At 47.2% G+C, this 15,692-nt stretch overlaps 3 protein-coding genes across 3 annotated transcripts; 1 reads left to right on the top strand and 2 right to left on the bottom strand.

The window, feature by feature from the left end:
* The first annotated feature begins 1,769 nt into the window (after nucleotides 1-1,769).
* LOC100384603 (Protein LURP-one-related 8) lies at nucleotides 1,770-2,910 on the top strand. The gene has a single exon (NM_001177105.1). The coding sequence runs from the start codon at nucleotides 1,890-1,892 to the stop codon at nucleotides 2,568-2,570; it is 681 nt and encodes a 226-aa protein (NP_001170576.1). The 5' UTR covers nucleotides 1,770-1,889; the 3' UTR covers nucleotides 2,571-2,910.
* Nucleotides 2,911-3,834: 924 nt separating this feature from the next.
* LOC100274410 (Transducin/WD40 repeat-like superfamily protein) lies at nucleotides 3,835-7,942 on the bottom strand. The gene is made up of 8 exons (NM_001353370.1): nucleotides 7,559-7,942; nucleotides 6,442-6,586; nucleotides 6,216-6,366; nucleotides 6,023-6,148; nucleotides 5,859-5,939; nucleotides 5,168-5,360; nucleotides 4,805-5,075; nucleotides 3,835-4,308 (listed from the first exon to the last, which is right to left on the bottom strand). Exons 1-8 carry the CDS (start codon nucleotides 7,748-7,750, stop codon nucleotides 4,091-4,093), a joined length of 1,377 nt encoding a protein of 458 aa, NP_001340299.1. The 5' UTR covers nucleotides 7,751-7,942; the 3' UTR covers nucleotides 3,835-4,090.
* Nucleotides 7,943-13,478: 5,536 nt separating this feature from the next.
* LOC100285666 (cytokinin-O-glucosyltransferase 2) lies at nucleotides 13,479-15,221 on the bottom strand. The gene has a single exon (NM_001158557.2). It carries the CDS (start codon nucleotides 15,185-15,187, stop codon nucleotides 13,712-13,714), a length of 1,476 nt encoding a protein of 491 aa, NP_001152029.2. The 5' UTR covers nucleotides 15,188-15,221; the 3' UTR covers nucleotides 13,479-13,711.
* Between the last annotated feature and the right edge of the window lie 471 nt (nucleotides 15,222-15,692).

Genomic DNA, 15,692 nt, shown 5'->3' with positions numbered 1-15,692 from the left:
TGCCAATCGTATGAAGGTTCTTGAAATGCAACAAAAGATAAGCAATGACAAGATTGAGGCATCAAAATTATCTCTGCAAGCAGCAAAGGATGAGAAGGAAGCAAAGTTGTTGGAAAAAGAGTCCAAGATGCTGGAAAAAGAGTCCAAGATGCTAGAAACTTACTCTTGTCTCCTCAAGCAAGACATGTCTGCAATGCCTGATGAAATTCGAGCTGAACACATTGCTGCACTCAAAAGTTTGAGAAAAAAATTATTTCCACATTCTTAGTAGTGTCTTGTTCCAGTTCTAATGTCTTGTTTTTATTATTATCTGAATTTGTCATGTCTGTGTGAAACTGGAATGTGAGACAGTGTCTTGTTTTTATTATTATCTGAATTTGTCATGTCTGTGTGAAACTGGAATGTGAGACAGGCATGTGAGACATCGATTTTAATTATTATATGAATTTGTCATGTGTCAGTTTACTTGTGTCAACGTAATGTGAACTATCAGTTTACTTGTGTCAATGTGAACTCCTGCTGGCTGGTGCTGCAACGCACAAGTGTGAACCTCAGAAGTCAAGTGTGAACCTGAGAACTTTGTGTGAACCTGAGATGTCAAGTGTGAACCTGAGAAGTTTGTGAGAACCTGAGAAGTGAACTAAGCTATATATATCTCTCGGTGAACTACAAATGCATTAAGATAAGTGTTTTGCAAGTCGTCAAGAGAGTGTAAGGAAAGATGTAGAGTGTGCATTTGGCGTGTTGCAGTCCAGATTTAATATCGTTCGACGACCAGCACGCCTATGGAAAAGGAAAGATGTAGTAAATATAATGCAAGCATGTGTTATCTTACACAACATGATAGTTGAAGATGAAAAGGAAATGGCTATGATCCCTTTGGATTTGAATGAGAATCCTGGAGCATCTATCGCTTTACCACCAGAAGTGAGCAATCAAGCTAATCCATGTTTTGCAGATGTACTTCGACGAAATGCAGAGATTAGGGACCGCTCAAAGCACATCGAGCTCAAAAATGATTTAGTTGAACATATATGGCAACGATACGGTGGACATTAGATCAATCATATATGTATGTTTCATATTGCAAAATTTATCAGCTATGTGATACATTTATGTTGAAACCTCTATGTGATACATCTAATTATTGGTTTTAATTATTATCTGTGTCTGAATACATTTTCACTATTCTCTGATGCATTTTCATTAGCCTCTGCAGACCTCTGGGCTCTCTCGTTACCTTAATTTTCTGCACCTGAATGTGAACTGTAACATCATTTCTTTTTTCCCACAACATGCCAAAGCAACTTCTCTAGTTTACCCCTTTGATTTTACCATATCTGCATCTTAAGCACTACTTTGAAAATAATGTAGCATTCTGAAACTGTTGTCTAGATTCTCATCAGTTTATTCAGCAAAGTGAGTAATTCAGTTTTAGAGGTTCAGAGGTTCAGTTTTTTCAGCAATGCGCTACTCTGAACAGCAGTATAAAGTCAGAAACAACGGTGTGAACCTGCAGTGTATGCGCAATACATGTGCACAATGGATCAGTCACCATTTAATACGATGAATTTGAAACATTAATTAAGATGTAAGACTTTAGATACGTCCCTTTGTACTGAACTGTGTCTTAGGTGTGTTTTATACTTGGAGAACCGTGTCGTGGTATCTACATTGTACATGCCCTAATGATGCAGGGGCATTCCCGTCCATGGAGACTGTATATATACTGCTCACGTCCACCCATTTCGTTCTCAGGCCGGCCGAGACACAGTCATAAGCTGCGATTCCTCCCCTCTCCCTCCCTCTCTCTCTCTCTCTAGCTAGCCTCCGCCTTCCCATCTGCCCACCATTCTTAAATCTTGAAACACCAATCTGCCGATCTAAGCATGACGGCGAAGGTACACCCGAACGTGGCCGTGCCGTCTGTCGGGCTCGGGCAGCCGGCGGCGGTGGCGGTGGCGGTGTCGCCGCCGGCCGACGAGGAGCCGGTGACCCTAACGGTGTGGCGCAAGTCGCTGCTGTTCAACTGCAGGGGGTTCACGGTGTTCGACGCCCGCGGCGACCTCGTGTACCGCGTGGACACCTACGCCTCCGACTCCCGCGCGGAGGTGGTGCTCATGGACGCCGCGGGCCGCCCCGTGCTCACCGTCCGCCGCAGGCAGAGGCCGATCGGCCTCGGGCTGGGCGCCGACCAGTGGCTGGTGTACCCGGGCGAGGAGGCCCGGCGCCTGCCCCCGCTCTACGCCGTCAAGCGGCCGGCGGCGCAGTACATGCGCGGCGGCGGCGGCGGCGCCAAGTCCATGGCGCACGTCGCGGCTAGCTCTGGAGGCGCCGGCGCCGGCGGCGGCGGGTACGAGGTGGAGGGGTCGTACCTGCGGCGGCGCTGCACGGTGTACGACGAGCGGCGGCGGGCCGTGGCGGAGGTGCGCCCCAAGGAGGCCGTGGGCTCGGACGTGTTCCGGCTGGTGGTGCAGCCCGGGATGGAGGTGTCGCTGGCCATGGCCGTCGTCCTCGCGCTCGACCAGATGTTCGGCAAGCCGTCGCTGCTCAGGAGCTGGTCCTCCTAGCGGAGCCTGTATACCGCCCGGCCCGCCGTGCCGTTCCATTGCCGTGGGTGCTTTGTTTCCCCTTCTTTAGCACCCCCAAACCCAATTGTTTGGACCCGGGAGCACAACGATTGCTCTCCAGGCTGCTGTATTTTTCGTTCCCTTGTGTCTTTGATACCAAAGCCGATTAACTGGGGTCAATTAGGATGTGAACGTGGATTGAAACTCCTCATGGCGTGTGCGTGTGGTTCAGTAAAACCACGCACCTTGTAATGAGGGAGCAAAGTGTAAATTCTTCCCCAAAAAAAGGAACAAAAAAAAGAGGTTAGAGTAGGACAATTCCCATGTCTCTTTGTTTTCCCCCCTGGTTTTTTTAATTCCCCACTATATGCATTTTCTCATGCGCAGTCTGCACTGCGCTGGGAAAATCAGCTGTTTTTTTGGTTCAGAAGAAAAGGTTGGCATGCCAACAAAAATCACTTGGACAGTGTTGCTCTGTCGGTTCAAATCCAGTCCATAAAGGAGACTAGGAGAGGGGCATGCTTGGCGCTTGGGCTTGAGCTCGAGCGTCACGTTTGTCTGTCCCCCACTTCATGAGTTGATCCCCTGTGCATACATACATGCTACCATGATGGAGTGGCGAGAGCGAGACTGAGACTGCACGGTGGATCCGTTCCGGGCCAAGCATCTCCACTGCCCGGGCCCAAAAAAAATCCTAACCATCTGGCCGGCACGCGAAGCAAACGGTTCGGTGTCGTGCTCCTTTTCCAGTCGCCATCCATCCCTGGTCGGCTCAGCACTTGATCACTCGCTCTCGTGTAGTAGTCCAGTCCAGTTGCTTGCTCCAAGCTAATAGCTAGTCTGCTTGCTAGTGGTGCGCGTTGAAATTCCGAACGCCGAAAGCCCAACCGTGCCATGCGGGGGCGGCCGTGAGGTGGCGCAGGCGTGCAGCGCATTGCACGTAGTGGGTGGCCACAGGAATCAGAGTTTCAGCGTTCGTTTAGCACGCACAGGAGTTCCATTAGCATACATACGCGCAGGCCCAGCCAGCGCTCCAGTTCCCGTGTTGCAAACGAGGATCATACCTGTTGACCGTCGCTCCTCCCTAGTCAGCCAGCGCTTCAACCAAGGCTTGAGTTGTGCTTGAGCATTGTTTTTTTTCAGTACTTCTCTCCAAGGAGCAGCATCCTCTCCTCTCCTCTCCAGTGACGATGAGCGCCGTCACAAGTATGGGATTCAACATTTCTGAACATACATATATTAGATATAAACAGCGAGAGCATTTCAGATCAACGAATGGATTTCATTACTTGCAAGGTACGTCCGTTACAACAGATCTGGGGGGCCTCTGATTTCAGAATGATGGACAGTGCTCTTGGCATGCTGAGATAAATAAGAACTGTCACTTGAGTGGCTTGGGGGGTCCCTCTTTCGTGCCCCCCACCCCCGTGCCACGTGAGGCACTAGTAGCTGTTAATACGCGCACAGGTGAAGACCAGATCACCGTGCTACGGTTGAAAGCCGCCCCGCAGTTTCAGCTTTCAGCTCGACCACACATGGACAAGGCCGTGCCGGTTGCCAGTGTAGATCTCGTCGCGATCCTCGTCGTAGTACAGAGCCGTGATGTCCTCAAGGGCCTCCGAGACTGTGTTCCGGAACTTCCACGCCTTCTTTCTTTCCTTGCAAGCATTGGAGTTTCCAGTGTTTATTTTTGCCAGGCATTTCCCGGACAGTATGCTGCTTATGTTTATAGAGCCAGCTGCGTTACAGGAAAGAGGTGTTAGCGTTCGATAAATTTCTAAGGCACCGGCACGAGAAATGCAGTTCCATGCTCAACTGTTTATCTTCAAACGCAATTTTTAAAAACAAGTTCCGGCGATATACTAGGCACTATGTTTGTAAGTTTTTTTTTTAAAAAAAAATCAAAGTAGTGAGCACCATGCTGCATGTGCCATTTTATGTACATCACACCAAAGTGAATAGACTACAGTGAACTCCATCCAAAACAATTGACCAATTTATCGAACTGAACAAAATCCATCTCAGAACGAAACATGCATCATGAGCTATGTGATCAGGCGACCAACGACGGTTTTAGCTAAATGATTTGCTCTTAGAAGCGCATGAAAGATGAAACACGATCTAGCTGGCAGTGAAGAAAAACCAAAAGAAGATAACCAGGAGACCTGCAACAGGCGTTGCAATAAAAAATACATGAGGAGCCGAACAATATACATTAAAAAAATTATGCTCACCATTTTCTTCTGAAGTTGAATCAGTTGAGTCAGCCTTGCAGTACGAGATAATAAGATCTTGATCGCTTGTGATGTATATGTTGTTTGTGTTGCAGTCGGGGTGCCACAACAGGTGATCTTCAAATGACGTGACCAGTTCACCTCGAAAGTTCCAAACTGATACTGCTCGATTCCGGAATGTCAAGAACAGTTGCAGCTCATGTAGAAAAATAAAGGCGGATGGAGTCATAAACTCAGTTCTGCTCACTTCTGTCAATTGGAAGTTCCTTACCTAGATATTAGGTGCACAAGTGAGTTCAGGGTTAAAACCCTTAATAACGAAGCAAATATTCTTTGTTTGGTTGAATTAGGTATAATGCTTACATCAAGAATTTGGAGGTTCTCTCCTTCCTGCTTGACCAGAAGCTTTTCATTGAACTGCTCAATAAAATCTACCTTCTTGTTACGATGGAGGAGGTGGCTGAAGGACTTCAAGACTGTACCATCATCAATGGAAAGAATCTTCAGAGGAACCGAGCTGCTTGTTCTTGCATAAATCAATAGCATTATCCCAGGGCTGTCACAACAAACCAGATAATTACAGATTTGACAAATGCAGATTGCAAAGATGTACAACCAACTGAAGAATCAAATAAAATATTTTAAGCTGAAAGTACATGAGCTAGATATATATCATATCCCATAATCAAATGACTCCTTCATTATGTCTAATGGGTGCTTGGATGCCATGGGCTAACAAGTACACAACTAGCCCTGTGTTTCAAAATCTGGATGCAGTGATCAACATGGGCTAAGTATGGGCGGATAAGAGCAAGTGGAGGCTAATCGGTGGTTAGGCCCATTAGCTCTTATCAGAGCATGTTTAGCCCATTGTCACAATATGGGCTAATTTTTAGCCCCAGATCCAAACATCCCCTAAATGCTAAACCTGTCACCGCTATAGCATATGATAAGAGACATGGCTTATCAATTTACTGCACATAAATAAAAGTGGAAAAAAGCACCAAGAGTATCGGATACAGTAACACACAGGAAGAAGGAAACACCAAATTACCTGATCTTTATTTCTTGAACATTCTTATCAGACACCAAATACAGTAATGTGTAGTTTTTCAAATCAAACACCTTGTAAGTGCTGTTTGTGGATAAGATGGAATCAGAACAGATTCACAGAAGATTCAATTTATTTTAGCCATTACCAAAGTCAACTCAGCATACCTGTCTTGAGCAGAGTAAGTCAAAACCCTTCCATTGACATCGTCAAACTCTACAAATCCAGGCCATTTCAAGGACTCGGACTCAAAAAGAGGGAAACCAGCATCCGGTTGTCCTCGCCGAACGTACCTTGAATGGTTGGGGAAATTTAAGAAAGATGACGTGATAAAAAAACAATTGCATTGACAAAGCATACTCTATTCGAGTTGTTCTGCATCGCAGAGCACTGAAGTTTTCAGAACCATATACTGATACAGTAATGAGTGAATCATTATTCTTGTTGTAAAATAAACTGCGGATAACTTCATCTGGACTTCCATTCAGAAAGCATATTCTCCGATTTGTCTCTGGAAATATAGAAGGAGAATCTCAGGAAAGCCCAAGGAAGCAGAACGGATTGCAAGAAGGCAAGAATACCATACCTCTACTAAAAGCAGCACATACTCCTGACTGTGATAAAGCAAAGACTATATCACGCGCTGCAACTATCTCAATGATTTTTGACCTTTTCCTCAAGTAAGGGAGTAGTGAAGCGTTCTCCTTTGGATCATGAGTGTCAAACTCTTCCTACAAGTGACAGCAAAGATGCTTTATCAGACACTTAAAGTGCAGTCAACCGATGTCACCACAAAAAACAGAATTTGAGATAAACTCATTGCTGCACAAACAGTGACAAAACGACAGATAGCGTGAAGGTTGACAGCTCTAATACTGTGGTTTCCTGCCACAAAATGATTGTGTTTGAGCATTGGAGTACCAATGATAACACAAGCCTAGTTATTCAAACTAGGAAGGCATCCTTGCTCTTCTTTGAGTGCAAAATAAGAAGTAATAAATTCATACTCAGAAATACGAGACAAGATTGGCAAAATCATACAATAGAACAAAGATATAAAGGGGCACAGAGGTGACAATCAGTTACTTGGTTAGCAGCTGATTCCAGCTCGTGGAGCACCGACCCAACTTGGCAGCATAGAGATCACAGCAGAGAATTGTTACTGGCATTAGCTATAGCCTATTGCGGATAAGCAGATTCAAACAATCCTAGATTATCAGGTTCCGAAAATCTCAAACATCAGCATTTCAGCGCACAATGTGCCCCCAAAATAAAATATATACATATATAAAAAGAAGTGCCCCAGACTGAACAAACCTAGAACCGTACAAATAACTAAGCAGGCCAGTGCGAAGGCAAATAGAGGTCCGACGCACACAGTCGCACAGCTGAAGATTAAATTTGGCCAGTCCTCAAACAGACATTGCTATATAAGCCACAGCACCCGTATCAGACAATCTTTACCTCTCATCGGGCATGCCGATCAACACTGAGATCCACTCACAGTTACCAACAAGAATCCAAAGCATGCTAAACAGATCTCAAGTAAATCGGCCGGCTGACTCTAAGCTAGGCCAGTGACAGTGAGCACACCCCGACCCGTAATTTCTCACAGCAAGAACTGGATGCTAACCACGACGCGGGGGAATACAAAAAGGATCTAACTGACGCTTGAGATAATGATAACCAGGCTAGGGGCAAACCTGCAGCTGTATGTTGCGGAAGCGCTCCTGCGCGGCGCTCATGGTGAAGGTGCGGTCGCGGCGGGAGCTGATCTCCCGGCGCTGCAGCTTCCGCACACTGCTCACCACCGCCTCCTGCCTCGGCCTCTTCCTGGCCACTACCCGCCGCCCGCTGCATGGGCGCGGGCTCGCCGATATGCGCCTCGGCTCCATTTGCAGACCCCGGTGCGCCTCACGCAGCAACCACGCCGCGCTCTCTAACGGAGAGGTAGATTTGGGGGCAGGCACCGTCAAGCCGCTGCGGCGAGAGACATCGCTGGAGTGGCGGAGGTGACTCCCCAGTGAGGCCTAGGGTTTGGGAGCTCGAGCTCGCCTCGGAGATTGGGGGGGAGGGGGAGAAGAGAGAGAGACAGGGATACGGTCCATACGGAGATGGATGAAAGGAAATAAACAGGGCAAACAGCTGGAAAAATGACGCGCCCTGGTATCCGTATTCTGAGACATGTGGGGCCACAACGTCAGTGAATGGGTGGCTGCGCGGGCGGGATCGAAGAGTTGGCTACACTGGTTTGAAATTTTCGGGGTCGTGTCCGAGCGAATGTGACCTGGCCTCAATTTGAACGATTTCGCTGATACGTGGGTCCCGATTTACTAGGACTCCAAACCCGGGAGCTCGACTTGGAAATAGCGCTCGGTGTGGAACTGTGGAGTGTTGCAGCGTTTCGTTTTTTTTTTGAAGGTTTTGGTTTCAGTTCGAAATTTGATTGGAGCTCATTTCGTCGCTCCAAAGGCGGGGAAATTGGAAGGCAGCAAAATTCATTTTTCCAAGCACGTGGTTCCAATGCTGCAAAATTTGAGTTTATTATAAAATAGATCATATTATACAGAAAAAGGTTAGGAATGATGTGTAAAATGAGAACAGTGTTCCAACATATGAGATCCTATATTTAGGATTTGAGAGAATGAGACATATATGATGTGTTTGGTTTGTGGAGTCACTCTATGTTTCATGAGGTGATGTATCATAAGTTCATTCCATCAATTTTGGTGGAATCAACTCACTCCTCATGTATATACTAATTATTAGCTTATGAGGAATGAGGTGATGATGGATCAACCCATTCAATTCCACAAACCAAATTAAAAAGTGAGGAGTGAGAAGAAGATGGATCATTTCATTCCTCAAACCAAACACACTAATAATGATTTGATTATTTTTTTGTCAAATAGGACCCCTATTTGGGGTAGGATTTTGATGTGTTAGAGTCCAATATTTTAAAATAAACTCTATTTAGGGCTCCTGTTGGAGATGTTCCTGATACAAAATTATATTTAGCTTCCAAAATCATTCACTCTCCTCTGGCTTTATTTTCTTAGGTTGTTCGCTTCGTATTAAAGTCAGTTGTTCAGACTGCTGCAGCCGCAGTCCATATACACAAAACATTAGGGTTAATTTGGTGACAAGGAGGTCACGGGAGGATTGGAAGGGATTGATCCTCCCGTGATCCCTGGTCACCAAATCAGCCCTTATAGAATTAGTAGAAATTGGTATAGGTTAAGGCCAAATGAATATGTTGTCTATATTTATATGTATTGATGGTGTTGGCGCCAATCTGGGCACCAAATACTGGAACGGGTCGCCTGTTGGTGCTATCTGCGGAGGCGTGGATGGTCCGCGGCACAGGGCCGACGATCTACGACCTCGCACAGGAACGACTCCAAGGAACGATCTACCACCTCTAATTTTAAATATGATTTTCAAATTGGTATCTCATTATGTTCAAAAGGGGGAAAAGTATTATTTTCAAAATTGATATCTTAAAACCCTCTTGAACCCTCTTGAAAAGCCAAGCATTACGACACTTCCAAATGCTCCAGATCATGAGAATAATGATCTCCATAGAGAAGGGAACATCGAGTTGCAGTTTTAGATTTGCCGCAGTCGCCTCTGGATTAGCAATTCTAGGGGGTATCAAACCGATTGAATTCCAGCAAGCCTCCGCGAAGTTGCACCTGAGGAATAGATGATAAAGAGTTTCTTCCTTCTGCCAGATGTAGTTCTCACAGGTGTAAGACTCAAACGCCATGTTTTTCCTCCTTAGCATATTCCTCGTGTTGAGTCTGTTTTTTAACCATAGCCAAAAAAAGACTTTATGTTTTGGTTGAGATTTATTTTTCCAAAGCAATCTGAAAATCTGATGAACTTGAGTCTGACCCATCAAATGCTTGTAAGTCTTTTTCGTAGAGAAATTTTCAGATCCCCGAATGAGCTTCCAGGTGTCCTTTGCGTCGGTTACCGTGATTTGGCCCCAAGCCTCATTTAATTCAAGATACTGTTCATAGGCTTGCTCAGACAGAGGAAGCTGAAAAATCTCAAAGAGGTGGCCATTTTGCTTAGCTTCATTGATAGAGAGTTTGCTGTTGCAAGCAAAGGAGAATAATTCCGGATATTGCTGAGTCGGGATGCCCTTATTCCACAGGTCTCCCCAGAAAAGAATAGTTCTCCCATTGCCAATGTTTGGGGCTGCCAATCCCTTGAAGTCTTGGGCTAGACTAAGCAGACTTTTCCACCAAAAGGAGCCAATCCTTGAACAACTAGGGAGTCTGTCTGTCCTGTAATAGTTGCTCCAAACAAGGTTTACCCAAGGTAAGTCATGATTATTGAAGAACTTGTGCACAGATTTCAAAAGCAAGGCCTTGTTGTGTGTCTCCAATCTGACCACTCCAAGGCCCCCATTGCTCTTTGGCTGAGTAATCATGCACTGAGCAGCAAGAGCTGATCTGTTTGAGTTCACATCGTTCCCTCTCCAGAGACAATGCCTCCGGAAAAACATCTATCATCTTGACAGTGGCGGCAGGAATTTTCAGAGTGCACATCAGGAAAGTCGGACGAGCTGAGAAAATAGAGTTAACTAACTCCAACCTTCCGGCCTGGGAAAGGAGAGCAGAAGTACATGACAATCTCCTTTCAATCCTTTGGATAAGCGGTAAAAAGTAACAGATTCTAGGTTTTGACAGGCCTAGAGGGACACCAAGGTAGATGAAGGGCATTGACCCTGTCTGACAGTTGAGTGTTATGGCTAGGATCTCCAACTTTGCCGGGCAAACATTGATTGGGTACATACTTGATTTATTATAATTCACTTTGAGTCCCGTCGAGGTAGCAAAAGAGTTTAGAACTGCTCTGAGGAAAAATAATTGCATGGGGCAAGCTTCCAATATCAATAATGTGTCATCAGCATATTGGACAATCGGGAAATCTTGACCACAATTCTCAGTGAGGGGTAGCTGGAGAAGGCCTTGCTGTCTCGCTTTATTGATCATACTTTGAAGCAGATCTGCCGCTAGAACAAATAAAAGAGACGAGAGGGGGTCTCCTTGTCTTACCCCACGCTTGCAATGGAAAGTTTTGCCTGGGACACCATTGAGGAGGACCGAAGACGTGCCAGACTGGAGGATATCCCTAACCTAGCCCAGCCATTTGGGCCCAAATCCTCTGTGAGACAGCACCTAGAGAATCAGATCATGCTCAACTGTGTCAAATGCCTTTTCGAAATCCAACTTGAGCACGATGATCTATTTTTTGGAGGCATGACATAAATGGATATATTCAAAAGCCCAAGCCAGGCAGTCCTGAATGGTTCTTCCTTTGATGAAGCCATATTGATTCTTATAAACAGGGGAGGTCATCACTGTCTGTAATCGATTGGCCAGTAGCTTAGTGATGATCTTCATACTATTATTTAGTAGCGAAATTGGCCTAAAATCTCCCACTAATTGAACATTTTCCTTCTTCGGAATCAGAACAATAAAGGAACCATTAATACTTTGAAGGCAGACATCCCCATGATAAAATTGCTCACATAAGTCGTAGAAATCCTGAGAAATGACCGACCAGCACTTTTTGATAAAATTGGTATTAAACCCATCAGGCCCCAGTGATTTGTCCGAGGGGAGAGCTGCAACAATGCTATCAATTTCTTGCTTTGAGAAAGGCTCATCCAACCAATGCAAGCCTTCTTGCAACATTATCAGACCTGAGAGATCAAAAACATTTTTCGAAAAGTCAGAAGAACCTAAACGACATTTGAAGACATTCCACAGAAGGTTAGCTTTAAGGTCGTGATCTGAAAAGATTGATCCACTGTCATCAGAGAGCAGCGCAATCGAATTACGCATATGCTTTACCGTTGCATGAGCATGAAAAAAATCTAGAGCAAATATCTCCATCGGTGACCCATTTGATGGAAGCCCGTTGCTTCCAATAAATTTTCTGAATTTGAAGCAGGTCAGCATTTTTGGTTTGCAATAGCTCCCGAAAATTCCATTCTTCAATCGAAAGGTCGTGATGCTCCTCAATAATGTCAATGAACTCAATAAGCACCTTAATTTGCCTAACTGTTTTATCAATATTTGGCAGAGACCGCTACCACTTTTTGAGGATCTTTCTGGTGTACTTGAATTTTGCTGGTAAGTTCTTCGCTTTGTCTGAAAGAGTTGGCTGACCAGTCCAAGAATTTTGAAAGACAGTCATAAACCCCTCAAATTGTGGCCAGAAGTTTTCGAACCTAAAGATCTTAGGCTTGTGGACCTTTGACTTGAAAGAAATCAGACAAGGAACGTGGTCAAAGAAATCCCTAGACAGCGTCGTTGCGTGGGTGTTGGGGTAAAAAACTGACCATTTTTGCGAGATAAAAAACCAATCGAGTCTCTAGAGGAGGGGCTCACTTTGCCTGTTCGACCAAGTAAAGGAAAGACCATGGAGGAGGATTTCCATCAGATCAAGCTTACTAATGGCCTCATTAAATTTCAACATCAGGTTAAGGTCCCCCCGCGATGTTTCTGTTTTCAGGCCTACGAATAAGATTAAAGTCCCCAACAATCAGCCAGAGTTTTTCCGAAGGCATATTTATATTGGAGAACCAGTTGAAGAATTCAATTTTCCCATGCGGAGTACAGGGCGCATAAATATTGGTGACAATCCAGGATTCGTTAGACGAATTAGCAGAAAATTCAACCGATAGAGCATAATCATTCTGGTAAATAATAGTGCCCACCAACTTTGAGCTATTCCAAACAGTAATGAAACTACCCGAATTTTCCACCGAGGGAACAAAAGCGAACGCATCAAAGAAATTGGGACAAAACTTTATGAGGTCAGCCCTGTCAAACGATTACTTCTTTGTCTCCTGCAAGCAGACAATATCACATCTGGAATCCCTAATGACGCAATGAATACCATTCCCTTTAACCACCGAATTGATCCCTCAGACATTAAAACTTAAAACAGACCAATCAGAAAAAGTAACATCGTTGTAACTATTCATCGGGGGAATGATCAGGTTCGTCATCGAAAAGAAGCCCAAACCCATTCACTGGGTGGACAAAAGAGTATCTGTTAGCACAGGACACAGCTCAACCAGAAATCACAAAGTTTGTCACCACAACAACCAGCCAAAAACGCCAGGGCCGAAACAGCCAAAAAGTCTGGCGAAGAGAAGTCCTGCAAAATCCCCACACCCGGAGCAGCACCATCAAATTAGTTGTCTTCATATGTGGAATCTTGTTTATTACCCTCCTTGTCACTTTTCCCTAGCTTATTGGGGCCAACACAGCCAGAAGGATTCTTCTTCTTCTTTAGAGCTTTATCTGACAGGTGTGCTTCTGACAGGTTGCAAAATCTTTCCCCAAGGCTTCTGATGGCCTTGGCAGAAAGGGAAGGGAACCCTCAAACTTGTGTTGACACATCAAACAGTTCTTTTTCTGAATGTTTGTTGAATGCTTGTTCGCTGCGATATGTTGCGGCTTTAATCTGAATGTAGTCTATGAATTATAATTGCGTCACTCTAAACAGCTACGGCTGCAGGCAGCCGAACATAGTAAATTCCCCTTACTCTGCGTAGTGACGGAGCCTGGCTATAGTTCAATGTTGCAAAATTTTGAAACCACCACTCACTGAAACTAGTAAAAAAAATGTTATGATAAAAATATTAGTACAACCTTTCAGCGGAGAGCTGGGGTTTGAGGTTTGTCATTTGAGAGCTGAAAGTTGAGATAATTAATTATTCAAAGCTAACACACGTAAATAAGAAAACACAGCAAAGCGAGGGGCAAGGCATGATGCTCGCGAACATGATACTCCCCACGAGTCCACGACGATCACGCGTTGGCAGTCTATCCCTTTTTCTGGGAGAGCAGCACCTCGTGGATGACCCTCTCGAGGTTAGTCTCCGCAGGCCCACCCGGCAGCGTCACCTTCACGGCCTTCTCCTTCCACTCCTCTGCGCGCCGGCGCATCTCCCTCCCCTTCTCCCCGTCCATGGCCTCCTTTAGAACGACCGTCACCTCGTCGCGCCGCACCTCGCCGCCGATCTCCATCCCGACTCCCCACTCCGTCCGCTTGTACCGGCAGTTGGTCTGCTGCTCCGCGAAGAAGGGCCAGCTCAGCATGGGCACCCCCGCGCAGAGGCTCTCCAGGGTGGAGTTCCAGCCGGAGTGAGTCAGGAACACCCCGACCGCCTCATGCTGGATCGCCGCCTCCTGCGGGCACCACGTCGTCAGCAACGCGCGGCCCTCGACGGCGGACGCGAACTCCGGCGGCAGCACGGCGGAGTCGCCCTTCACCAGGTCCGGCCGGATGTTCCACACGAACGGGTACCCGCTGTTGGCCAGACCCCACGCGAACTCGAGCAACTGCGAGTTGGTCATCACCGTGATACTGCCGTAGTTCACGTACACCACGGACCGCGGCGCGCGGCCAGCGAGCCACTTCAGGAGGCCTTCCTCCTCCTTCCAGAGGTTGGAGCCGAGGCCCGCGAGCGGGCTGCTAGCGGGGATCTCCAGGCGCTCGCGGAGGAGGAGCGGGCCGACGGGGTACACCGTCGGGAGGATAGCGCGCATGGCGTCCAGCGTGGCGCCCTCGAGGTCCTCGAAGGTGTTGACGATGACGCCGTCGGGGAGCGACAGCCGCTCGGACTCGCGCATGAGGAAGTTGAACATGAAGTCCGCGCGGTCCGTGGTGCGGATGAAGTTGGGGAAGTCGCGCAGCTGCACGCCGTCGCACATGCCGCGCGCGCCGGTGACCACGGTGGCGAGGTGGCCGCCGCCGACGTTGTCCTGGAGGTCCGCGGCGCTCTTGAATGGCACGAGGCCCCAGTCGATGAGGTTTCTGTAGTTCCGGTAGCCCATGAACCCGCAGGCGCTGGCGGTCCAGAGCGCGGCGACGGGCACGCCGATCTCTCTGGCGGCGTCGAAGCCGAACGACATGACGGCGTCCACGACGAGGCAGGTGACCGGCGGGGACCCGGCGTCGGCGTCGACCCTGGCGAGGAGCGCGAGGAGGTGCGGGAGGCAGGTGGTCATGGTGGAGTAGCAGAGCGCGGGGATGTCCTGCGTGGCGTCGGCGTCGGACGGCGGGAGGCCGTCGGGAATGGCGTCGAAGCGGAACCCGGGCACGCGGTCGAGCGCGTCGGGCCCGCGCGAGTGGAGCAGGCGGCGGTGGTTGAACTCGGTGTTGACGAAGGTGATCTGGAAGCCCCGCGCGTGGAGGAGCTTGGCGAGCTTGAGCATGGGCGTCACGTGTCCCTGCGCCGGGTACGGCATGCACACGGCGTGCGGCCGCTGCCCCTCCGCCGTCGCCAGTGATCCCATGACCGCGCGCCCAGTAGTAGTGGAGCACAGTGGCATGTGACTTCGTTGTGTGGGCAGCTGCTTCGGAAGTGACATATATTTAGCAAGCACGGCGTGTCTGTCCTCGTTTAGCCGGCGGCTAGCTTATTGGAAACAGACAAGCTGGTTGCCCTAGCAGCTGCAGCGCATGAAGTGCGTGGCGGATGGTTGATTATGGTCTGGTCACATGGGCCTGCTCCGATTTGCTGGTTAATTTTTTGCCCGGCCAATGCGCGAATCCGTGCCCAACTAGGCTAGATCGTGATTAAAGAATTATAGAGTTTGTTTGAAATTATAATCTACCTAGATTATATAATACAACGGAGGAATCGCTCTCTTGGATATACATGTCCATATATCTGTCTTACTCTGTCTAGACCATTAATTACAACGTATAATTTTTTGGTATCGTCCTTAAAGCAAAACTTTGAACATTCATATTTTTCCTATTATATTATCAATAAAAAAATTCCACCTTAAAGTACTT

This window comes from Zea mays, chromosome 6 (genome assembly GCF_902167145.1).
Source record: "Zea mays cultivar B73 chromosome 6, Zm-B73-REFERENCE-NAM-5.0, whole genome shotgun sequence".
NCBI classification, from domain to species: Eukaryota; Viridiplantae; Streptophyta; class Magnoliopsida; order Poales; family Poaceae; genus Zea; species Zea mays.
Note: the sequence above shows the minus strand (reverse complement) of the source record. Positions and strands in the feature narration are given on the sequence as shown.